Source organism: Tamandua tetradactyla, chromosome 4 (genome assembly GCF_023851605.1).
Source record: "Tamandua tetradactyla isolate mTamTet1 chromosome 4, mTamTet1.pri, whole genome shotgun sequence".
NCBI lineage: Eukaryota > Metazoa > Chordata > Mammalia > Pilosa > Myrmecophagidae > Tamandua > Tamandua tetradactyla.
The window spans coordinates 23,706,244-23,732,912 of NC_135330.1; the positions used below are offsets into that span (position 1 = coordinate 23,706,244).

General features: G+C 37.2%; 1 protein-coding gene and 1 long non-coding RNA gene across 7 annotated transcripts in view; one reads left to right on the forward strand and one right to left on the reverse strand.

The window, feature by feature from the left end:
• LOC143680583 (uncharacterized) overlaps window positions 1–26,669 on the forward strand; it is a 48,057-nt gene that overhangs the window by 2,649 nt on the left and 18,739 nt on the right. The gene's annotated exons all lie outside the window — the stretch shown is intronic.
• KIFAP3 (kinesin associated protein 3) overlaps window positions 20,227–26,669 on the reverse strand; it is a 219,611-nt gene continuing 213,168 nt past the window's right edge. For 5 of the 6 annotated variants that reach the window (XM_077156924.1, XM_077156923.1, XM_077156927.1 and 2 more), the window contains one exon: window positions 20,227–24,928. In XM_077156924.1, coding sequence (XP_077013039.1) covers window positions 24,854–24,928 — 75 coding nt within the window. In that variant the 3' untranslated portion in view covers window positions 20,227–24,853. The remainder of the gene's footprint in view (window positions 24,929–26,669) is intronic. The other variant, XM_077156928.1, reaches the window with a different exon arrangement.

Below are 26,669 nucleotides of genomic sequence, written 5' to 3' on the forward strand. Positions count from 1 at the left end.
GCTGGTAATGATAGAGAGAAATTTACCTACAGATTCCATGTTCTTGATCGCTATGCCTTACTATCACACTGCTGCGATAGCAACAGGATGGGAGGGAAGAAAACAGGGGAGGGAAAGGTAATTCTACTTTAGAATAGAATTCTAAATAGGACCAAATAGGACCTCCAAGTAGGACCTCTCAGAAAAGGTGATTCTTGATCTGAAAACTGAATGACAAGGTGGGGTCAGGTAAATGAAGATCTATGGACAAAGCATTCTTGACACGGAGAACAACTGCAAAGGTATGTTTAAGGAATAACAAGAAGGCTGGTGTGGCTGGAGTACACTAAATGAAGGAGAGAGTGGTTTTTGAGGAGGCCACGAGAAAGCATTCGGTAGTATTTAATATTTTAAACAAGAGAGTAATACCTGGCTTACAGTTCAAAAAAAATCACACTAGCTATTATATGGAGAATTGATAATAAAGAAGTGAGAATGGCAACAGGCAGACCAGTTAAGAGACTTTTGCATTAGTTTATGCAGAAGGTAATAATGACATGGACTAGGAAAGAAGGAGTAGAGGTGGAGTTAGGTGGACAGAAACATATTTTGGTAATAGAATCAGTGGGATTTGTTAATAAGAAATGAAGTGAGGAATCAAGTTTGCTGCTTTGTTGTTTGGCTTCCACAATGGGGTGCTTGGTATAAACCATACAGGTTTGTTCCACATCAATGCGCAACTATCAGGTCAGTTGATGGATATAAAAGTTTGAAGCTGAATGGAGAGTTTAGTCAGGAGATATAAATTTAAGAGCCGTGGATTCATGAGGTCATAAATGTTGTGTCCTTCAGCTTCATCATCAACACTGAGGAAAACAATTAGAGCACAGTATATGAATAAATAATCTTTAGAGATTACTTTCTCTCTGTGCAAGATTCTTTGCCCATTATTCAGTGATATGCTGATAAATGTTTAACAACTGCCGCTGCAGGGTATTTTGTGTATGAGTTAAGAACCTTCACAGCGTCAACCCCTGGTCGAGGTCTTGACTTCTAGAATTCCTGGAGCTCTCCTGCATCTGGCCGCGAACTCCCAGGGTTCTTTTGCATCAAGCTTATTAAACTATCTAGATGTACCCACTAGTCTTTGAATTTTTTCCTGTGACTGAGTCCAGAATCCTCATGGCGCCAGCCCTTGGTTGAGCTCTCAGTTTCTCCTAGAATTTCCAGGCCTGGCCGGCATCAGTGGTGTAGGGCTCTGGAACACAGTGGCAACTCAGTAAATATATTTTAATGAATCCATTTATTGGGAGGCTGGTATTTGAGCCAGGCTTCTCCTTTGCCTCTTTGCCTCACATTGTCCTAAATGTCTCGCCCTCCTAATTTTTAATCTACGCACCTTTATATCTCTCTGGTTCTGGTTCTGAGACCCCTGGAGCTTCTTTCTGAGCTCTTTATGCCTTCTTCTTTCTTTTGCAGAGCAGTCTTGCATTCTCCACTAATCCCACACTACTCATTTCACATATGCCCATGGCCAGGAAAGAAAAGTCTCCAGCAATCTGGATGCACTCTCCTTTGTATATGGCCAGTCAATTATAAACAAATAGTTTTTTTTCTATTACAAATAATTTTTCCCTGTGATAATTTAAGAACCAACTTGAATTTTACCTTTTATCAGTGCTCTTCCTAACTCAAATCACAATGTGCCAAATATATTATATTTAGTTTAATTTTTAGATTGTCTTTTGGTTAATTTCATTCATGTTTCTCACTTAGGCTCCCAGATGAGCTGTGAGCATCTTGGAGGCCCAGCACTCCTGATACTTCAAAAACATTAATCACCCAACTTGAACTAAAATTTCACAAGCTCTTCCTAAAAACCAATAAGGATAGTAAGAATTATGGCATTTCCATTTAATATACTACTTCAATAGTTTGTATAGCTGCATTTTCACCTTCTAGAATATTTCAGTTAAATTAACATAATATCCATGTAGAAAATTGACCGTGACCTAAGCCACTGTGGTCCTTCACAGTTTTTAGGAACTTTACATAGATATTAGTAGATTTCTGTAGTGAGAAGTAGGCAAGTATTTATACATGTTTCTACCATAACCATGATACCACTTCAGTGATACAGTGAAATAATACAGTGATACATCTCTACAATGATAACAGTGAAAGCAAGTCTCAGGTAGGATTCTGTTGCATGTACGAACATTAATTAGGAAGGCTTAGAAACAGTCATAAGAGCTGTTCTGGAAACTCAATGAGATTCCATCTCTGGAGTTTATGCGCTTGGACAGATCTTGCATGAAAAGTTCACTGCAGAAAGATGGACAGTATTTTAAAAGCAGATTCAGCTATCCTTATTAGAGTCGGATGACAAAGTCATCTGATTATCATCTGCATATGGGGCTGGTTTGAAATCCTCAACCTATAGCACATTTTCAAAGTATGTAGATTACTGGGTTTACTAGATTCTTAGCGCCGATCATGTCAGACTGATGCCTGGAAGTAATTCCATCCATTTTATTCATCTTGAAATTACTCATTTTGGCATGAAAATTGACTTCTGAAATCCTTAAAGCCACTGGTATTGATCTGAGTTAGAGATAGGCGAACTGCAGTCTAGGCTTCTGATTGACCTGCATGCACATGAAAGTCCGAGAAGCACTACCCCACAAAATCTGGTTTATCTCTTTCTCTTTGACCTCATAGAGGGACTATTCTCCCTTCTCTACCCAGCCCCATGACACTGGCCTCCTTGCTGTCCGTTCAACATGCTAAACACATTCTACCTTAGGACCTTTGCTCTAGTTCTTCCTTCTTCCTGCAGTTTTCTTTCTCTGACACTTATCTGGTTAAATTTCTCACTTCTTTCCTTTTTTTTTTTTTTCTCAGATCTCATCTTCTCAGTAAAATCTACCCTGAACCACCCTATTCAGTACTGCAACATGTACCCTTCAACCTGCCATACTCCTGGTGCATCTTATCCTGGTTTGGCTTTGCTCTCTCCACAGCATTTCCACCTTCTGACAGCCATGTGCTGTATTCTGTAGATTGTCAAATCCACACTTTCCCCACTACTTGAACATCCCTAAAGTCAGGTTGCATTCTGCAATCATAAAACTTAATTGTCAATGTATTTTTTTCTTTCTTAGTGGTGCCAGAGATATATTGGTGCTCCATGAAAGTGATAACATCATAGATTCAATAAAATATGGTAATTTACTTATTTATGTGTTTTTTTTTTCAGAAACAATATTTGACACTTTGAAATAGGGAAAGCCAGATTTCCTGGATTTTACTGCTAAATTGACTTTCTTTTGACTGGGCTATTTTACTATTTCTATCCCCTACTTCCTTTGTAGGAGCAGAGGAAGTAGGGGATAGGAATTTGATGTTTGTCCAGTTGAGATGCAAATAATTCTGTATGGCATAGCAGATAATCCTGCAAGTTATGTTATTTTGCATCTTTAGTCATTAACCAGTTTTGATTTAACTCAGCATACTGAGCCTAGCATTATCTTATTAAATTGCTTACAAATATACTCAGTTCTCAAATGCTTTTTGGACTGGTTTTAACATCTCACTGATTCCCTTAGTAATAAAGGAGTTAAACAAAATCTTTAACACATGTTCATTTGTATTTGCCTGAGAGACCTGATTCCACCTTATTAAATAATTCTATAGTAACAGCTTCTTTCTCCCCTGCTAGAATGTATGTTCCAAAAGGAAAAGGGTCTCTTTTAGTTTTGGTCGTTGATCCTGCATGCCTAGAACGAAGCCTGGCACACTGTAGGTGCTCAACAAATATTTATTGATGAATGGCAGAAGTGTGGAAAGATATACACTCATTTTTCACATTCACTATATGGAGTAGGGAATGGGAGTTACTTATTTTCCCCTTTATATATATTTATTTTTTGTGTGTGTTACGGCGGCATATATCATTTGTAATTTTACAGCTATTTTAATAAAGGAATAAGGAAAACTTAAATTAAGCCTAGAGAGGAACTTCTTGTAGTCTTAAATCCAAATTGTCCATATTTGCTTATTATTAGCTGTGATGACAGTTTTGGGGGCAATGTAATAGCAGCCACAAAGCAGTTGTTAGGAAAGACCCAGGGGCATAGCATGTGCATACTTCTTGATGAGGTGTAGGTGGCAACTGAGTGAAGGTTACTTATACCAAGAAATAGTGACTTGTGATTTCTCTTGTTTCTCAGTTCTTTGCTAACTCTGGACAATCTAAAACCATTTGCTTTGTCTTCTTAAAAATATTTCCTTGTTGTTGACTCGGCCCTCCCCATTAGTCTTTCCCAGAGAATTTCAGTACCACCATCTCTCCTGAGTTACTCCCCCCTTCTGGAAACCCCCTCCCCAGCCTAAGTTCTAAATTGGAAAAGAAGCAACTTTTTCAAAAAATAATAGCAGAAAAAAATCCCCCAATATTGTGAAATACGTGAATATGCACATTCAAGAATCTCAGCAAACCCCAAACAAGAAAACTCAAAGAAAGCTGTGTTAGTTAGATTCAGTTGTCAACTTGGCCAGGTGAGCATACCTAGTCTTGTTGCTGCGGACATAAGCCAATGGTACGTGAACCTCATCTGTTCCTAATTACATCTGCAGTCAGCTAGGAGGCGTGTCTGCTGCAATGAGTGATGTTTGACTTAATTGGCTGGTGCTTAAATGAGAGAACGCAATGTAGCACAGCCTAGCAGCTCGGCATTCCTCATCTCAGCACTTGCAGCTCAGCCCAGGCCTTTGGAGATGCAGAAAGAAGTCACCCTGGGGAAAGTTGTTGGAACCCAGGGGCCTGGAGAGAAGACCAGCAGAGACCATCTTGTGCCTTCCACGTAAGAAAGAGCCTCAGTGGAAAGTTAGCTGCTGTGAAAGAACCAACAAAATAAATCCCCTTTTATTGAAAGCCAATCCGTCTCTGGTGTGTTGCATTACAGCAGCTAGCAAACTAGAACAAAAGCCAGGCACAGACACATGGTCAAATACCAAGGACAAGGGGAGAGTTCTGAATGCTTCAAGAAAAAAGTAACATGTTATATACAAAGGAGTCCCAATTAGATAAAGTTTTGATTTCTCATTAGAAACTGTAGAGGCAAGAAGGTAGTGGGATGAAATATTTTAAATGCCAAATGAAAACAATTGCCAACAAAGACATTTGTATCCAGCAAGATGTCTTTTAAAAATGAGGGAGAGATTAAGGTATTCCCAGAGAAACAAAAGCTGAAGGAGTTCATAAACACTAGATCTGCTATACAAGTGATGAATAAAGGGAGTTCTTCAGACTGAAAGAAAAGGACACCAGACAGTGGTTTGAAGCAGCATAAAGAAATAAAGACCTCCAGTAAAGATAACCACATGGATAATTATAAATGCCAGTACTATTAGTATGTAACACCAGTTTTGACTTCTTAAGAGTTCCAATGCAAAGGTATAAGAAGTAATGACAAATATATGGTTTCGGATATTCAAATGTAAAGATATAATTTGTAAGAAGTACAACAAAAAGGTGCAGGGATGTGGGAATAGAAACCGTTCAGGTGTATGCTAGTGGAGTTAAGTTACTATCAAATCAAACATGATTATTATAGATTTAGGATGTTAAAGTTAAGCCCTATGGTAACTGCAAAGAAAACATATGAAAAATAAGTACAGAAGGAAATTATAAGATACTTAAAATGGTACAATAAAAAAGCAAATATGAAAGTAGGTATTCATGGAAGAATCGAGGGACAAAAAGGTATAAGACTTAAAAAGGCCAAAGAGCAAAATGGCAGAATTAAGTCCTGTGTTATAGTAGGTACTGTAAATGTAAATTGACTCTCCAGCAAAAAGGCAGAGATAGGCAGAATGAATAAAAAAGCATGACCCAACCATATTCTGTTTACAAGAGACTCAGCCTAAATTCAAAGAGACAAGTAAGGCTGATAAGTGAATGGATGGATAAAAATATGTACTATGGAAATAGTGACCAAAAGAGAATTGGGGTAGCTATATCAGATAAAGATATAGTTTTAAGTCAAAAATTGTTAGGAGGAACAGAGAAGATAACTATATGTTAATAAAGGGGTCAATTCAACACGAAGACATAAAAATTAAGTATGTATGCACCTAATGGCAGAGCCCTAAAGTATATAAAGCAAATATTGACAGGTTTGAAGGAAAAAATAGATGGTTCTACATTAATAGTAGAAGCTTTAAATACACCCCTTTCAATAAGGGATAGAACTTCTAGACAGAAAATTAATAAGGAAATTCCACACTTGCTGTAAACAATGCTCTAAAACTACTAGACCTAACAGACTTATATAGGGCCCTGACTTTCTCTAGTACACATGGTTAATTCCTAAGGTTAGGGCATATATTAGTTCACAAAAGATGTCTCAATAAATTTAAAAAATATTGAAATCATGCAAGGTATCTTCTCTGATTACTGGCTTCCCAGAAAAGAAGCTAGAAATCAATAACAAAACTAGAAAATTCACAAATACGTGGAAATTAAGTAGCATACTCTTAAACAAAGGACATATATGAAAAACCACATCACAATAGTGAAATACTGAAAGTTTTCCCTCTAAGATCAGGAAGAGGACAAGATGCCCACTGTCACCACAGTTATTCAACATTGTACTAAAAATTCTAGCTGGTGCAATTAGGCAAAGAGAAAAAAAGAAACAAGAAATAAAAAAGGTTTCCAAATTGGAAAGGAAAAAATAAAACTTTCCTATTTGTAGATGATGTGATCCTACATAGATAAATCCTGAAAAATCTACAACCAAGCCACTAGAGCTGAAGATCAATAAATTCAGCAAAGTGGCAGGGAACAAGATCAATAGGTAAAAATCAGTAGTGTTTCTATTCACTAGTAGGGAACAATTCAAAAAGGAGATCAAGAAAAAAATTCATTTACAATAGCAACTAAAAGAATCAAATATCTAGTAATAAAGAATAAAATTAACCAAGGATATAAAGGACTTGTACATGGATAATTGCAAAATAGTTTTAAAAGGAATTTTAAAAAGACCTCAGTAAGTAGGACATTCCATGTTCATGAATTGTAAAAATAAATATTGTTAAGATGTGAATTCTACCCAAAAGTAACTTACAGATTCAATGCAATCCCAATAAAAATTCCAACAGTGTTGTTGGCAGAAATGGAAAAGCAAATCACCAAATTTATATGGAAGGGTAAGGAACCCCAAAATAGCCAAAGCCATTGTGCTGGTTTGAAATTGCTATATACCCCAGAAAAGCCGTATTCTTCTAATCCTGATTCAATATTACTGGGTGGGACCCTTTGATTAGATTGTTTCCATGGAGATATAATCCACTCAATTGTGTATGTGACCTTTTGATTAGATGGAGAAGTGACTCCACCCATTCAAGGTGGGTCTTGATTTGTTTACTAGAGTCCTTTAAAGGGGAAACATTTTTGAGGAAGCTCAGATGCTTGGAGATCAGTTGCCTCAGCGCTGACAGAGACACAGACATGTGGAGATGCTTGGAGTGTTGACAGAGAGAGCAGACACCTAGACACAGATGTTTGGAGATGCAGAGCCAAGCAGACATTGCTATCTCTGCAAGCCAGAACCCAAAGTTGTGTCCCAGAGGAGCTCAGTGAAGGCCTATAAATGCTTAGAGAGGAAACCACTGGCATCAGAAGCTGGAAGCAACGGAACTGGGGACAAGGGCCAGCAGATACCAGCCACATGCCTTCACCTGTGACGGACACTGGCCTTCTTGAGTCAAAGTATCTTTCTCTGGATGCCTTAATTTGGACCTTTTTATGACCCTAGAACTGTAAACTTGTAGCTTAATAAGTTCCCTCTTCAAAAGCTGTTCCATTTCTGATATACTGCATTCCTGCAACATTTAGAAAACCAAAATAGCCATCTTGAAAAAGAAGAATGAAGTTGGAGGAATCATACTTCCTGATTTTAAAACTTATTTCCGAGCTCCTGTAATCAAAACAGCATGAATTTTGAAAAATTCCTATTTTTCAAGGAAAAATATACAGACCAATAGAATTGAATTGAGAGTTCAGAAATAAACTCTCACATTTATGGCCAATTGATTTTTGACAAGGGTGCCAAGCCCACTCATTGAGGGAAAGAAGAGCCCCTTCAACAAATGGTGCAAGGAAAATTGGATATCCATGTGCAAAAGAATGAAGGTGGACCCCTACTTCACACCCAATACAAATATTAACTCTAAATGGATCAAAGACTTAAACACAAGAACCAAAACATAAAACTCTAGAAGAAAACACAGGGAAACATCTTCAGGATTTGTATTAGGCAATGATTTCTTAGACTTTGCACCAAAAGCATGACCAACAAAAGAAGATAGAGATAAAGAGGACTTCATAAAAATTTAAAACTTTTTTGCTTCAAAGGACTTCATCATGAAAGTAATATGACAATCCATAAAATGGGAGAAAATATTTGAAAACCACATATCCAATAAAGGTTAAATATCCATAATATTTAAAGAAATCCTACAACTCAACAAGAAAAAGACATACAACCTAATTTCAAATAAGCAAAAGACTTGAATAGACATTTCACCCAAGAAGACATACAACTGACAAAAAAAATAAAACAGCGCCTGCAAAGATACTCAACATCTTTAGCCATTAGGGAAATGCAAATCGAAACCACAATGAAATACCATATCACACCCATTAGAATGGCTACTATTAAAAGAAATAGAAAATAAGAATGTTGGAGAGGATGTGAGAAAATAGGAACCCTTGCACACTGTTGGTGAGAATGTAAAATGGTGCATCCACTACAGAAAGTTAAGTAAAGAATCACCTCACAAAGTTAAGTAAAGAATCACCATTATGACCTGGCAGTTTCATTTCTAGGTATGTACCCATAAGAACTGACAGCAGGGACTCGAACAGATATTTGCACACTGATGCCAAAAAGTGGAAACAATCCAAGTGTCTGTTAACAGCTGAATGGATAAATAAAATGTGGTATATACATGCAAGGAATATTATTCAGCCATGAAAGGGAATGAAATTCTGATACATGTGACAACATGAACAAACCTTGAAGACATCATGTGTGAAATAAGCCAGACACAAATGACAAATATTGAGTAATCTCACTGATATGAAATAATTAGAATAAACAAATTCATATAATTAGAAATTAGAATACAGTTTCTAATTCTCCAGGCTTGGGTGGGGTAGGGAATGGGAAATTAATGCTTAATTAGTACAGGATTTCTCTTTGGGATAATGGAACAGTTTTGGTAATGGATGGTTGTGAAGATAGCACATCATTTTGAATGTAATTAACACCACTGAACTTTATATTTGAATATGGTTAAAAGGGGAAACTTTAGGTGGCATATGTTACTAGAATAAAAATTTATATAAAAAACTCCCACAGGACTCTACAACACAAACAATAAACCATAATGTAAAGTATGGACTATAATTAAGTTTGCAATTATTATTATCATTTTGATTTCAGGAGTTTATTTTATCTAATATTACTATAACTGCCTATTTTTTATTGTAAAATGTAACATACATATATACAAAGAAAAGAAAGAAAAAAAGCCATAATTTTCAAAGCACACTTCAACAAGCAGCTACAGAACACTTCCCAGAATTTGTCATGGGCTATTATGCCCTCAACTCAGATTTTTCCTTCTAGCTGCTCCAAAACACTGGTAGCTTTATCAGAGTCAGAATAAAGGAATCATACAGTATTTGCCCTTTTGTGTCTGACTTATTTCACTCAGCATTATGTCCTCAAAGTTCATCCACGTTGTCGTATGCTTCAGGACATCATTTTGTCTAAATACTGCATATTCCATTGTATGTATATACCACATTTTGTTTATCCACTCATCTGTTGATGGGCACCTGGATTGTTTCCAACTCTTGGCAATTGTGAATAGTGCCACTGTGAACATTGATGTGCAGGGATGTCTGTTCATGTCACTGCCCTCAATTCTTTTGGGTATACAGCAAGTATTGGTATTGCCGGGTCATAGGACAACTCAATATTTAGCTTTCTGAGGAATTGCCAAATTGATTAACTGTGGTAGTTTAATGCTGGGGGCTGGAATTATCTAATCATCACTGTATCTAACAGTTGATGCTGGCTGATTGCTGGGGCCTCAGTTGGCACCATCTACTGCAACACCTATATGTGCCTTTTTCACATGGCTTGGCTTTCTTGCAAAATGGCAGCTGGTCCCAAGAGAGAGCTACACAAGAGAACAAGGCACAAATATAAGTCTTTTTTTAAATGACTTAGCCTAGGAAGTCATGTAGCATAACTTTTACTTAACTCTATTGGACGAGACAGTCAAAAAGTTCCACCCAGGTTCAAGGGAAGAGACTTGGACTCCACCACTAGATGGAGGAGTGTCAATATCACATTGTAAACAGGCCATGTGGAATGCATATATTATCGTGGCCATCTTTTGAAAAACAATTTGCCACACCAGCCCAAGACTTCCAGGCTTAAAACAATTTATTGGTTTTTTTTTTTTTTTTTTTTTTTTACAAGTTTATGGGTTGACTAGGGAATCCTGCTGCCCTCATTTGGGCTCATTTGTGTGCATCCATTGATGAGTCAGCTGGGGGCTGGGCTTCTCTTGCCAAGTGTTTTCACAATTTGGCCATCTCAGGGCACCACTCTATAAGGTAAAAGGCAGAAACTGCAAGGCTTCTTGAGAACCCACACATCATTTCTGCCAAATGCTTATGGTTGAAGTAAGTTACCAACCAAAAAGTGTGGAAATAGATTCCATCTCTTAGTGAGAGGAGCTGAAAAATATCACGACCATCTTTTTCAATATGCTGTAGTTTGCCCCTGGCTGGAATTATTTACATTCCATACACATGTAATACATATCCACTTTTCCCTCAAAAGTCTCATACCATTATGGCATTTGACTCTTCCTTAAAATCCAAGATCGTATCATGAAATTCATATCGAGGTGTGGATGAGACTTCATGGGTATGTTTTTCAGGTTCTCCTCTAGTATGGCTCCTCTTTTTCTTTTTTCTTTTTAAAAATTTCTTATTGCATTAAGCTGTATAACTAGGAGCCAAATTGCAGATGAGATGGTGTCCTGGTTTGAAAGGATTATGTGCCCTAGAAAAGCCAAGTTTTAATCTTGATCCAATTTTGGAGCAACTACTTCTTCTAATCCCTATTCAGTACTAAATGTTGGAAATTGATTAGGTTATACTCATGGAGATATGACTCACCCAATTGTGGTTATTAATTTTTTTTTTACTTTTATATTGTATAGTATAACATATATACAAAGCAAAGAAATCAAAACGCTATAGTTTTCAAAGCACTCTTCAACAAGTAGTTACAGGACAGATCCCGACTTTGTCATAGGCTACTTTACAATCCTCTCAGATTTTTTTTCCCTTATAGCTGCTCCAGAATATAGGAGGCTAGAAGGCTTAAATATTTTTTTATCATCACAATCAACTTCTTTTCCTTCTTTTTTTTGTGAAACATAACATATAAAAAAAAGCAATAGATTTCAAAGCACAGTACCACAATTAGTTGTAGAACATATTTCAGAATTTGACATGGGTTAAAATTCCACAATTTTAGGTTTTTACTTTTAGCTGCTCTGAGATACTGGAGACTAAAAGAGATATCAATTTAAAGATTCAGTATTCATACTCATTTGTTAAATCCTATTTTTACTGTATAACTCCACCTTTACCTTTGATCTTTCCATCCCTTTCTTTAGGGGTGTTTGGGCTATGGCCATTAAATTTTTCATATTGGAAGGGTCTGTCACTAATATAGGGTAGGGAGATGAAACTAGCTGATGCTCTGGAGAGGCTGGGCCCTTTAGGTTTCAGGACTTATCTGGACCAGGGACCCATCTGGAGGTTGTAGGTTTCTGGAAAGTTATTCTAGCACATGGAACCCTTGTGGAATCTCATATATTGCCCTCGGTGTTCTTTAGGATTGGCTGGAATAGTCCTGGTTGGGGTTTGACAGGTTATGATAGGTAGCAATGTCTAACTGAAGTTTGCGTTTAAGAGCAACCTCCAGAGTAGCCTCTCCTCTCTATTTGAACTCTTTCTGCCACTGATAACTTTATTAGTTACACTTCTTTTCCCCATTTTGTTAGGATGGAATTGTCAATCCCACAGTGCCAGGGCCAGACTCATCCCTTGGAGTCATCTCCCACATCACGAGGGAGACTTTCATCCCTGGATGTCATGTCCCATGTAGGGGGAGGGCAATGATTCTACTTGCAGAGTTGGGCTTAGAGAGAGTGAGGACACATCTGAGCAACAAAAGAGGTCCCCCAGAAGTAACTCTTAGGCATGACTACAGTTAGTCTAAAGTTTCTCCACTACCTACATAAGGTTCACCACTACCTACATAAGCTTCACAAGGGTAAGCCTCAGGGTCCAAGGTATGGCCTATTGATTTGGGTGTCTCTAAAGTTTGACACAGCATCAAGGGATTCCCTGATGGTAAGGTTTAATAGTTCCATATTCTTTCTCTCGTCCCTTGAGGGACTTTGCCAATACTTTTTGATTAATATACGCTAGGATGTATCCAGGCATTACAATAATCTATACAGGATTAAAGGACCTCTTTCTTTTTTTTTTTTTAAATTTTTTATTAATTAAAAAAAATACAAGAAACAAACATTCCCAACACATACACTCAGCAATTCACAATATCGTCACATAGTTGCATATTCATCATCATGATCATTTCCTAGAACATTAGCATCAGTTCAGAGAAAGAAATAAAAAGACAACAGAAAAATATAACAAACAGAAAAAAATAAATTTTACAGGCCATACCCCTTACTGATCCCTTTCATTGATCACTAGCATTTCAAACTAAATCTGTTTTAACATTTGTTCCCCCTATTATTTATTTTTATTCCATATGTTCCTCTCATCTGTTGACAGGTAGATAAAAGGAGTATCAGACACAAGGTTTTCACAATCACACAGTCACACTGTGAAAGCTATATCATTATACAATCATCATCAAGAAACACGGTTACTGGAACACAGCTCTACATTTTCAGGCAGTTCTCTCCAGCCTCTCCATTACATCTTGGATAACAAGATGATATCTACTTAATGCATAAGAATAACCTCCAGGATAACCTCTTGACTCCATTTGGAATCTCTCAGCCATTGACACTTTGTCTCCTTTCACTCTTCCCCCTTTTGGTCGAGAAGATTTTCTCAATCCCTTGATGCTAGGTCTCAGCTCATTCTAGAGTTTTTCTCAATCCCTTGGTGCTGAATCTCAGCTCATTCTGGGATTTCTGTCCCACGCTGCCAGGAAGATCCACACCCCTGGTAGTCATGTCCCACGTAGACAGGGGGAAGGTGGTGAGTCTGCTTGCTGTGTTGGCTGGAGAGAGAGGCCACATCTGAGCAACAAAAGAGGTTCTCTTGGGGGTGACTCTTAGGCTTAATTTTAAGTAGGCTTGACCTATCCCCAGGACCTCTTTCTTATTCTGGGCTCCATGTGTTTCAGTTTTTCAAATGAGTTATACAGATAGGTTGATTTAGATTATGCACTACAGAAAATTTCAGTTCTAGACCAAATAAACCTTTCTTCCTTTGGTCTCAAAGAGTATGTGTGGTTGTAACGTATAGACACTGCCTTCCTTACCCCTGTGTTCTGAATTACTTTAACCCCAATCTGATCAACTTTGTTTTTATTGCTAAATATCAGGATACACATGTGTATATATAAAATAGCCTCTCAAAATCCAGAAATAATAATCGCCACTCCAGACTTAATGTGTCTGTTCAAAAAGCTTACAATCTAGGCCCCTGTTTTCTTATAAGCATTTTCTAAAGGTGACCATACCATTCTTGTTCTTTTGTTCCTGGCTTATTTCGCCTCACCAAATGTCCGACATGTTCATTCACATCGTGGCATGCCTCACAACTTTGTTCCTTTTTGTAGCAGCACAACCTTCATACATAAGTATACACAATCGTTCGTGGATCTGTTTCTCAGTCAGTGCATCCTTGAGCCACCTGCTTTCATCAGGCATAATGTATAGTGCCCAAAAGTATGGCTCCTCTTGATCTATAGACCTGGGAACAGATAAATTATCTGCCACTACTCTAATCCCCACCCCAACATACAATGATGATACAGGGACAGGATAATCTACAAAGGACACTCCCATTCAAAAAGGAAAGCAATGGGAAGTACATTGCAGTCATTGGTCAATAGCATACCTGAAACCCTGCCAAGCACATTTGCCAGTTCCTTTATCTCTGGGGTCAGGATATATTCCTTAGTTAGGACCCAGTTTCACTCCCTGGGAATGGTTCCCTATTTCATTGCTTTCTAGTGCTCTTCTCTCTACCCTCTGACTCAGTTAGGGTAATATTAGACCAATACATGGTTCTGTTTCTTCCACAAATAGCATTCATGGGTCTGGCCATGAAGGGGATAGAACTGGGAGTGGCTCCTCTCACTATTCCCCTTAATGTTTGCTGCTCTGCTAGTCTAGAAGCCTTAGTTCCCAAAGAAGAGATGCTTCTGCTAGGAACAAGCACTGGTTTCATTGAACAGGAAGTTGAGACTGCCACCTGGCCACTTTGACTTCTCATTCCAATGAATTAACAGGTAACAAAGGGGTTGCATTAATGTCAGGAGTAATCCATCCTATTAAGGGGAATTTGGGATCTACTACACAATGGTGGTTAGAGAGGAGAGTGTCTCAAATGCAGGAGATCCTTTGAGGTGCCTCATAATATGCCCATGTTTTGTGATATAAGTCAGTGGACTCTGGGGTGCACGGGTGGTTCAGTGGTAGAATGCTCGCCTTTCATGCGGGAGACCCGGGTTTGATTCCCAGACCATGCACCCCCCCCACCCCCCAAAAAGTCAATGGACTCTGGGATCTGTCCTGTGACTACTTATAGAAGTGTGCTTTGAAAACTATTGCTTTTTTATTTCTTTACTTTGTACATAAATATTACACTATACAATAAAAAGTTTAAAAAAAAGTCGATGGAAAACCATCACCTAATACAGGTAGGTCTACTAAAGACACAGACCTTTCAGGAAGAAAGGTTTAGATAATCTCTACCTGACCAAGCAAGAAACCATGATCAGCTGAGATGTTTTCTGTTAGCAAAGGGAATATAAATGGGTAGTAGAGTTGGGCTGTTATAAACAAAGCTATGACTACATGACCAGTTGCAGAAATTAGGACTGTAATGGTGATGAGTATTTCTTCCTTACTTTGAGATGATTATATTTGTATATACTGATAAAATAATTTTCTTCCCATCTCCCATTTCTCTACCATTTAATAAAAAATATGTCAATAGCAGTTAGCTTGCATGTCAGTTTTCAATTTACAGAATTTCAAAGGGCAGTGTGACTTGCAAGAAGAACAATAAACATCATCCTAGGATGGATAAAGGGATTTTGTTCTTTTCTGGGGAGGTTAGCATGTTTTCAGGTATATGACAGAAAATTGCAGGATCTTAAGCCAAAGGATGATTTTACAATTGTCTTTATTTGGAAGTTAAGTGTGGTGAAAAGAGGTGTGTATTAATGTTGAGTTGATGAAGATGAACCTGGTGACCATGTACTGTGTCAACTTAGCTAAGCTGCAACTGTATTTCTCAGAATTTGTATCCTGGTTGGTTCTACCTTGAAGTTGGCTATGAGAGAAATTTGCCAGAGGTTAGAAAGATGGAAGAGAAGCAGCAGCCATTTTCATGCTCTGAAAGTCAACATAGGTGTCATAGATGAACTCATTGCTTCTGTTGTTGATATGGGGTAGTACCCAGACTTACAGATCTTTCAGCTCTTGTCCATCTCCTCCCTTAGTTTCTCCAGGTCCTGAACAAGGAGCTTGTGCTGCTTTGGAGTGAAGGATGCCAGTGTCTCCTGTTGGTCTCTGGAGTCATTAAGGTTGGAGGTGGGGTAGAGCAGATATGGGTTCCAGTTCGTTCTCATGAATGTCAGCTTGTCCTAGCTCTTTCTCACTTTACATCCAGCCGACCTCTACCACCTTTAAACCACACCAGATGGAGAAGAAACAGCTTTGAGTAGAACTCTCCCATCATCTCCCACAATTGTACAAGGTCTAATCCATATAATAAATTCCATATGCTGTATCACTCATTTATTTTTTAAATCAAATTCTGATTGGCATAAGACCAATTAAAAATTTCTGACCCCATCAGTCTCAGAATTTTTTTTTCTTTTTTTAAAGAAAAGTCCTCAATCATAGTAGATTTTATTTTATTGTTTTCATGGGCAGACACCGGGAAGCAAACCTGGGTCTCCGGCATAGCAGGAGAGAACTCTGCCACTGAGCCACCATGCCCCAGCCTCAGAATTTTCTGAAGTGGTATTATTTTCTGTGAACTTTGGATCTTAAATCTGTGGATGATCCCTATAGGGTCTGGTAAGGAGCAGCAGCCATCAGTGGGATTTTGATGTAAGGAATTCCAGGGGACATAGGCAAATTGTATATCCCTAGAAAAACAGCCAGTTTGTATCTGGTTGGCTCTATTTGAATTGGAAATCCTCATGGATCTGGTGTCTATAACCATAGGTACAGAACTTCTAATTGTATTTTGGATCAGATAAAAACTCTATAGCCGAGGGTAATTGCCCAGCTCTTTACTGGGACAAAGGAAATTATATCCATTGCTGAATCATTTCATGGAAGTTATTCCGAAGGTGGGTTTATACAATGTTCTGAGAGTTGGATACTACCTTTATATGTAAAAGGAATATAAAAGAAAGGATCTAAGTTAGTGACAGTCAAATCTAATTTACTGTAATTTAGTGTCTCAGCTAGTGAGATGTTATAAATAGATCCTAGTGCTGTGGTCCCAGGCAATTGTTTCTCAGATAACATGGTAGATGGATTATATAGGATTTCTGGTTAAAAGTCACAACAAACAGTATTAACTTGCTGCCTTAGACTCCTATTCGGGGCTATGGGTTGCATTTTCAAAATGCAATTGAAAGATTGGAAGAATTATATGCAGGATGTGCAAGCTCAAGGCTATTGATTCTGACCAAGAAATTTCTTTCCCACAAAATCTATTCATCAACGAACAGATAAATGAGTATTCAATGGAATTTTAATTTATTACAGCTGACTGTAAACTGGAATAATGGAGTGATAGTATAGCCCATTTAATAAGACAGTTGACAAAATACCTGGGACCTGAATTAATTGTAAATGGAAAAAATAGTTAAAACCAATATATTAGGAAATGAAATAGGCATATAGAGGGTACTGTAGCCATTGGGAGGCAATTCCGTATTGCTTCAAGTAATTACTCCAAACCAGAGAGGAAGGGAAAATTAGCTTAATTTTCAGAAAGACTTGTGAAATCCCTGATTTCACGCAGGTTTTCTCCCCCTAGCTGATGGTACTTAATAGTTCCTCCAGCAAAAGATGAAGGATTGTTGGGAATTGTCCCTCCAAACAGAAATTTAACTTGCCTGATAGGTGGTTATTTAGGCTATAGTAAATACCTTCATTAGCATAAAACACTTATTTTGCAGTACTAGAGGCCTGATCACTCAAAAGAGAAAGGCTTGCTTAAAGAAAGAAAAGTAGTGGTGAAGTTAGCAGAAATAGGTAATGAGGGACTAGATGATTCCCATCTGGTGAACATGTATAAGCTAAGGAGGAGACTATATTTATATTTGCCTTTTTATAATAATTTTGGGAGCGCTACATTATTAATTTTATTAGGGATGATGATAATAGTTTGACCTGTTGGGCAACTTGACCATATTTGTAATGACCATTCAGACAGTTGCTTTTGTGTGTACTGTATTATGTGTTTGTGGAGAATCAAGCTGGTAGCTTTTGCTATGGCTGCTTTTTTCTCAACTAATAAATTTTATGTGGAAGTAGGACCTGAACTACCATATTCATAGTAACTTCACATCAGCAGCTGCCACATCTGCTGGAAGTGATACAAATATAGCATCTACCAGCACAGGAATTTCATGCTCATAACATTCCTACTCTCCATATAATTTGCACAGTAACCTATAACTTAGATGAAGGGACAAGCACATGGCCATTTAAAATAAGCTTTATGTGGCAGTCCCTGTATTTTTACTGGTTTCAGCACTGATGATACACATACCATTTCTTTCCTGTTAACTAGTCATTCTTGATACTACCCCACCTTGGCTTGAGTTGGGGTTTGGGCAACAGCTATTTTACAGAGTTCCCTAGGTGATTCTATTGAATGCATACTAGTGTGAAAATAGGGCCCACACTATAAACTAATGCATGGTTCTCAAAGTGTAGTCCTTGGACCAGCAGCAGCACTACTGGGAACTTGTCAGAAACATTCTTAGGCCCTATCCCAGACCTGCTGAATCAGAAACACTGTGGGTGGAGCCTGGGGAGGGGGCAGCAATTGGCCCAGCATGCCCTCTAGATGATTCTCAAGTGAATTAATATCTGAGAACCACTGGACTAGTGAAAGAATATGGTGGAGTGTGAGCAAACATCATTTTATTTTTACTAATGGGTGAGATAGATAATTATCTCAAAACTGAGTTGGGGCAGAACTCTGTGGTCTGATATAATCCTTTGTATTTTCTGAGAATACATTTTTTTAATTAGGATAAAAATATATTTTAAAAGTGTCACCTTAAACTGCAAGGATGTCCATTAAGCATCATAATTAAATATGCCAAAGGAGAAGCCATGTTGTCAAAATGCCCACTTAACCCACCCCAACGTCTCAATGTACGCTTTGGGGACTTTCTATAACCCCATTAAAAAAAAAATTTTTTTTTTGGGGGGGTGCATGGTTTGGGAATCAAACCCGGGTCTTGAACCCGGGTCTCCTACGTGAAAGGCGAGCATTCTACCACTGAACCACCCGTATTACCATTTTTTTTTCTTTTTTTAAACAAGAGAAAGTAGAGATAAATGTTAGTAAGTGCTAACTGTCCATACTTACATAGAGACACAGTGTAATCTCTGAGTCCAATATAGAGAGAAAGGAGGGGGAAAAAAGCTAGAATTCTACATACGGGACTTAGCATCCTTTAGCTTCCAGCAGAGCTAATGAAGCAGAGCGTTTTACTTTTTCCACAAAGCACGGTGGTGTATTGATTCCATAAAGATTTTTGTTGAGACAGCAAGGGATAAAAATGAATTTGGAATAGAAAGGGATACAGTTTATTTTCCCACTGTATTCTGCTTAAGGTATTTCCCCAAGAATAGTTTGAGAACTGTGGTATGAAGGAGAGAAAAAAGACCTCAAAAGCAGGGCAAATGAGCACAGGAAAAAAAAAAAAAGATGGCAACTCATGCCCAGAGACTGGAGAAAATGTTAAAAGGAAGGCTGGAATCCATCAATGTTCTATTAGTTATCTTTTCCTTTATCCTCCTCTTCCTCCTCCTCATCTTCTTCCCCTACATCCTCAGTTCCTTCTTCATCAATATCTTCCAATTTTCCTCCTTCTCCTTCCCCTTCATCATCATCCATATCAGGAACCAATATCATCTTTAATGACCTCTCTTAACTCATCTGCACCTGCATCAGAAATGGTCAGTAAACCAGGTCAAGGAGCCCTCTGGTTCTTTTTGCTGCCTCCTCCTGCTGGTTTTGTTTTGTGTTTGACCTGAACGTTTTGTCAGGTCCTTTCCAGATTTCCATTTGATTTTCATTGACCTGGAGGATGGATCACCACTCTGATTAGATGAAATTCTTTGGGGAATGCTCTATTTTCTTTCTTTTTTTTTTAATACATGGGCAGGCACTGGGAATTGAACCTGGGTCCTCTGGCATAGCAGGCAAGCATTCCTGTCAGCTGAGCCACCGTGGCCCACCCAATGCTTTATTTTCGAAGAAAGGATTTTCATGAAAATAAAAATCTGTTCTGTAACCTAATTTAACATCTTCAAATTCTGTCACTTCAACTCTGGTCAAGTAATACAGAGCTTCTTTATCCTTCTCCCCTAGGGAAGGGATGGTTGACAAATGTTGTTACCCTAAAATCTGGGATTTTTGGCAGTCAATTCTGACCTCTTCTGAAAGAATGGTTGCAGAGTTTATTATATTTGTTCTATGTTCAAAATCTTGTCAGTGGCTTGTTCAAGTCTATTTCATTTTGTACCTCATCAATATGTTCAATTGCTTGCTGCTGTTCTTTTTCTCCTTTTGGCAAGTCTAGAGCAGTGTCTCCTCTGGCCTGGAGGCAGGAATGAAGATAGGCGTATAGGGTCCATGCTGTTAGGAAAGTCCAGTAACCAGAAGCAGAGAGATGTTCATCTGGATGAAGCTCAGAGAACTGAGGTTGTCCCAGCCAAGGGGGGTTTAAATCTGCCCTCAAGAAGAAATTAATTTTTTGGAAAAAAAAAATCTTGATCAACTTCTGTTCTAGTTTGCTAGCTGCCGGAATGCAACACACCAGAGACGGATTGGCTTTTAATAAAAGGGGATTTATTTTGTTGGTTCTTCAGAGGAAAGGCAGCTAACTTTCCACTGAGGTTCTTTCTTATGTGGAAGGCACAGGATGGTCTCTGCTGGTCTTCTCTCCAGGCCCCTGGGTTCCAACAACTTTCCCTGGGGTGACTTCTTCCTGCATCTCCAAGGGCCTAGGCTGAGCTGCAAGTGCTGAGATGAGGAATGCTGAGCTGCTTTTCAGTGCTACGTTGCAATCTCTCATTTAAGCACCAGCCAATTAAGTCAGACGTCACTCATTACAGCAGACACGCCTCCTAGCTGACTGCAGATGTAATTGGCAACAGATGAGGTTCACGTACCATTGGCTTATGTCCGCAGCAACAAGACTAGGTATGCTCACCTGGCCAAGTTGACAACTGAATCTAACTAACACAACTTCAATGAGAATTAAGAAGTCTTATGGAAAGCTAAGGTTATCCACACAGCTGTTTGACTAGCTTAATATTTAAGTGACATTCTTCTTTATTACCTCCTTCTCCTTCTCATTTCCTCCTTCTTTCCTCTCCTTGCTCTCCTCCTCCGTCTTGAAGTAGTAGTAGCTTCTGGCCCTAAGAATACCATTTACCATTTCCAGTGCTTTTTATTCCTTTATGCAGATTCATATTTCCATTTGGTATCACTTTCTTCTGCCCAAAGGACTTTAACATTTTCATAGAATTCATTTGCTGGTGATGAATTTTGCACTTTTTTTATGTCTGAAAATGTTTTTGTCTTCATTTTTAAGATATTTTCACTGGGTTCATAGAATTCTAGGTTGACAGTTTTTGTTTTTTTTTTCTTCAGTAGTCTGCTTGCTTACATTATTTCAAATAGGAAATCTCTTATTATCCTTATTTTTGTTCCTCTGCATATCTTTTTTTTTTTAACCTCTAGCTATTTTTAAATTTTCTCATCACTAATTTTGAGAAATTTGATTATGATGAAGTTTGAATGTGGTTTCCTTCATGTTTCTTCTACTTAGGACTCATTGAGTTTCTTGGACCTATGGGTTTATAGTTATCAACAAATTGTGAGAATTTTGGATTATTAAAATATTTTTTCTGATTCTTACCTCACCTTCCTTCAGGGGCATTGTGCTGGTCTGAAAGGATTTATGCACCTTAGAAAAACCATGTTTTAACCTAATCAATCTTGTGGGAGCAGCCATTTCTTTTAATCCCTATTCAATAATGTAACTGGGAAACTTGATTAGGTTATCTCCATGGAGATGTGACTCACCCAGTTGTGGGTATTAACCTTGGATTAGAGAGAGATGTGACCACCCATTCCTGATGGGTCTTGATTCATTTACTGGAATCCTTTAAAACAGGAAGCATTTTGGAAAAAGCTTGAGAATGATGAGAGCCACAACAGAATGATGAGAGAATGACAGAGTCCATCATCAAGTGACCTTTGGAGATGAAGAACACCTCCAGGGAGCTTCATGAAGCAAGAGGCCTGGAGAGGAAGCTAGTAGACATGACCATCTTTGTCACGTGCCTCTCCAGTTAAGAGAGAAATCTTGAACTTCGTCGGCCTTTCTTGAGTGAAGGTAACCTTTTGTTGGTGGCTTAATTTGCACATTTTTATAGACTTGCTTTAATTGGGACATTTTCTCAACATTAAGGCACATTTACAGCCTTAAAACTGTAAACTAGCAATTCATTAAATTTCCCTTTTTAAAAGCAATTCAGTTCTGGTATATCACATTCTAGCAGGTAGCAACTAGAACAGACATCAATTACATGTTTATTAAACTGCTTTGAAATCCTACAGCTTATGGTGGCTCTTCATTTTTCAAATTCCTTTTTACCTACTTTCATTTCAGATAGCTTCTAATGTCTTCAAGTTCACTGACTTTTCCTTTACAATGTTTAATCTGCCGTCAATCTCATCAAGTGCATTTTTCATCTCAGATATTGTAGTTTTCATCTCTAAAAATTCAATTTGAGTCTTCTTTATATTGTCCATTTTCTCTGTTTACTGTTTGACCATACAAATTACCATTAGAAGAACTGTTTTAATGTTACTGTGCGCTTAATTCTGAAGTATCAGTTCTGGGTAGGTTTCTGTTGATTGATTTTACTTCTCATTATGAATTGTATTTTTATGTTTCTTTACATTTCTGGTAAGTTTTTTATTGGATGATGGACTTGTTAATTTTGCCTTGTTGGATGCTGATTATTTTTGCATTCCTATAAGTACTCTTCAACTTTGTTCAGGGATACAGAATTAGGTTACTTTGGAGCAGTTTCATTCATTTGGTTCTTGCTTTTAAGATTTGTTGGGCAGTATCAGAGCTGTGCTTAGTCAATGGCTAATTATTCCCCACCACAAGTCACATCTTCTATCTTTGATTATTTCTTTCCTGTACCTTTTAGCCAAATATTGGTACTCTGATTTTATCTTTTATTGTTTAATCTGTTCTTTACTCTTCTTTTTCATAGAGCTTTTCAAATTTTTTTCCCCATGTCACTGATTTCTTTCAGCATTATTCTTTAATCACTATTTCAGGCAAGTCTTTATTCCATCTACTAGTGAGTTTCTGCTATACTCTAAAGAGAGCACCACCCTAAAACTTTTTTGAACTATAAGGGATGTTCTTCTGAAATCAGTTTATAACAATATGAGGGGAGTAAAAACTATGGAATGTTTGGCTTACCTTTATATTAATGTCACTTATGTGGATTTATGCTTTTTATATATAGCAAATAATGAGGCAAGATATTTAGTACTGAGATTACTGGATCGAAAGCAAGGAAACAGGTTATGTCACTCACCAAATATGTACACTTGAGCAAGGCATTTAACCTCTCTTGGCCACAGTTTTTCAACTGTAAAAATTACTAGGTTACTACTAAGGCCCTTTAAAGGTTTAACAGTCTATGGTTAAAATATAAACCAAGCCAGATAAATGTATGTAGTCAGAAAGATCAATAGATTGTGAGTTTAAATACACAACCCTATCTTAGAGTCACATATTCCTTAAGAAACCTCACATTACTTCCTTACTCATAGCAGGTAGCCCAGAAAAAAAATCTGTTGATTATATTTAAATTTTTATGTGATTGACTTCTCAGGGTTCTATCCAGATTTACTATCCTGTGCTTAAAATATAAATCAAGGGTGGACCACAGTGGCTCAGTAGGGAGAGTTCTTGCCTGCCATACCAGAGACCCAGGTTCGATTCTTGGTGCCTGCCCATACCAATATATATATAAATCAAGTCAAATAAATACATGTAGTTAGATAGAATAATGAGATTTTAAATTCAAGGAAGGAAGACTTGTCTTTGATGTGCATATTGCCTTAGGAGCCTTATATAATTCCTTCCATAGCAGGTGCTCAAGGAAATATTTCTAGATTATAGTTATTTATTTTATTCGATTTGTTTCTCAAGTTAACTTTTTCCTACATTGTAACATTAATGAGTTATCTTTGAAACTCATTACTAATTATGTCTCTGTTTTTTACTATCTGAATCTATCTTATGAAAACAAGGAACAAATGGGATACAGGCATATAAGTGAGCTAAAAATTCTGTTACTTAGTTTTCCTCAATGAGCTTTGTAATTAGCTCTTCTATACTTTAAATCCCAAATTTCATTAATAATAAAATTAATCCACTACTAATCTTGTTTCATTTAGTTGTTTCAGTTTTTCCTTCTCTATAAAATCTGAAATACATGAATTCAGATCATTGAAGAGACTATAGTCATAGATACATCACTTATGGCATTTGTTCCATGTTCCATTGTTAATTGACAACTGATAGTAAATAAGGGGAAAGGAATCTTTCAGGCACATGGCATGGAAGAAAATGGTATGTTATTTTTATAAATTTTAAAGTTAGCAACGTATCACATGAATGTTGCAAAAGTTTGCAAGTGGGAAAAAAGAGCAGAACAGAATAAAATTCATGTGCACCCTGTATAAGCATGTAACTCCTAATGAAAAATTAAATACAACCATATGACCTTCAATCATTCATTTGTATTTTGTGTTTCTTTTTAATTGAAATTAAATTAGTCACTTAATATACATAATGTAGTGCTTATTTTCCAATCTAGTATCTTTTCAACATTCATTTTTGAGTCTCTTAGGAAATGTTATTAAACATCAAGCAAGATATGGTTTCATGAGTGAACAGTGTGAACATCAAACTGTACGTAACATCAGACAGAAGGGGTTGGCGTTAATCTGCAGCTAACATGGGAAAAATAAAAATTACACAGATCCATAATAGTATCACAACATGCATTATTAGACCAAGATTCAACGTTAACCCAACCCACACAGATTTCTTCTAAGCGAGAGTACATATGAAAAGGGTATCTTTATCGAGCTCCATAGGCATAGTAGAAAGGTTCATCAGGGCGGAATCCATAAGCTGTGGCAGGGCGTCCAAGAATGCCAACTGATTGGCCAAAGCCATCCATTCCAAGGCTAAAAGGAGAAAAAGGAGTTATAACTTATATATATATAGATATCAACATTTTTTATTGTGAAGTATAACATTTATACATAGAAGCAATAAATTTCAAAGTACATTTTAACAAGTAGTTTTAGAACAAATTTCAAAGTATGGTATGGGTTACAGTTCCCTCATTTAAGGTGTTTCCTTCTAGCTACTCTAAGACATTGGAGACTAAAAAGAAATATCATTATAATAATTCAGTAGCCATACTCATTTGGTAAATCCTATCTTCTCTGATACAACTCCTCCTTCTCCCACACTTTAGGGATATTTGGGCAATGGCAATTCTAATTTTTTTTTTTTTTAATATTCATCAATAGACATGTATTAGAATGCTCTCCACCACAACTGGAGAACTGGAAACTCCTCAACTGCCCAATAGTAGCCATTCTAATTTCTTCATGTTGAAAAGGAGTGTCAACATTATAGGGTAGGGGTGTGCAACTGGTTGATGCTCTTGGAGAGACTGGTAACTCAGGTTTCAGGGCTTATCTGGCCTAGGAACCATCTGGAGGTTATAGGTTTCTGAAAAATAAACTTAGTGAGTGAAACTTTTATAAAGTCTCTGACAGAGCCCCGGGTACTCTTTAGGATTTACAGGAATACTGTTGGTTGGGGCTTGGCATACCATGGCAATTAGCAACATCTAGCTGAAGCTTGCATAAGAGTAACCTCCAAAATAGCCTCTCAACTGTATTTGAAATCTCTTAACCACTGGTACCTGTAAGTTATATTTTTTACTACACACTCAGAAGGCAGGTCAAGTAAGAGGTCTGAGTTTTATACCTCCAACGTTCTCTTCCTAGTAGTGACAGTGATTTATGTGGATATCATTAACCCCTTTCCTTCAAGTTAATATAGCCATAAAAATGTATACAATAAAATATTTACTTCTAATGCTAAGAACTTTAGAATTTTCTGTCAGCAGGTACTAATCAAGACAAAATGGAGGAATTAGACCAGAAAAGTCTTATTTAATAAATTACATTTACATATGGCTCTTATACTAGAATCTCAAAGGATTTTACATGCTAGTAATTATCAGTAACATATTGCTAGGGGAAGATACAATTTAAAACTGTAGTAAATAGAGTTTTAAAAATTTATATTAGGATGTCCTTTTTATACAAAGATATAGGATTAATCCCCATTGGTAGACACATGTAATCTAAGTTTTAGCAGTAAACTATGAGCCTATGACGGAAAAACCAAAACAAGGAATTGTAGAATATCTGAAAGTCAGCCAGACTGTATTTGCAAAGACTTCCTTTGATTCATCAAGGCAAAAAACTATTAAATAAGTACACGTTTCTTTTGAGCAGCAATTACAAATTCTGGTTAAACTTATTCTATGAAAATAATAAAAGCCCCCAAATCTATTTTGGCCTAATTAATGTTTCTAATCTATTATAGCACTGTAAAGATAGTCTGAAGCATAGGTAAGCTTTATGATTATTATCTTTAAAAATTATTATTTGGTCTACCAATAAAATACTTAGAAGAAAATTTTTTTACAAAGCACTGTTTAAGGACCACGCTATTATCCAACACTTAGCAAAATGTAAAATATTTGCTAGGAAAATACGGCAGCTATAACATGCTCATGCATAGCTCATGCAGTGAATGCTAGTGAGTTTACTTTCAACCAAAAGAAACCATTTATAATGCAGAAATTATTAGCTTTGAAAAAATGTATTTAAATGACTTAAG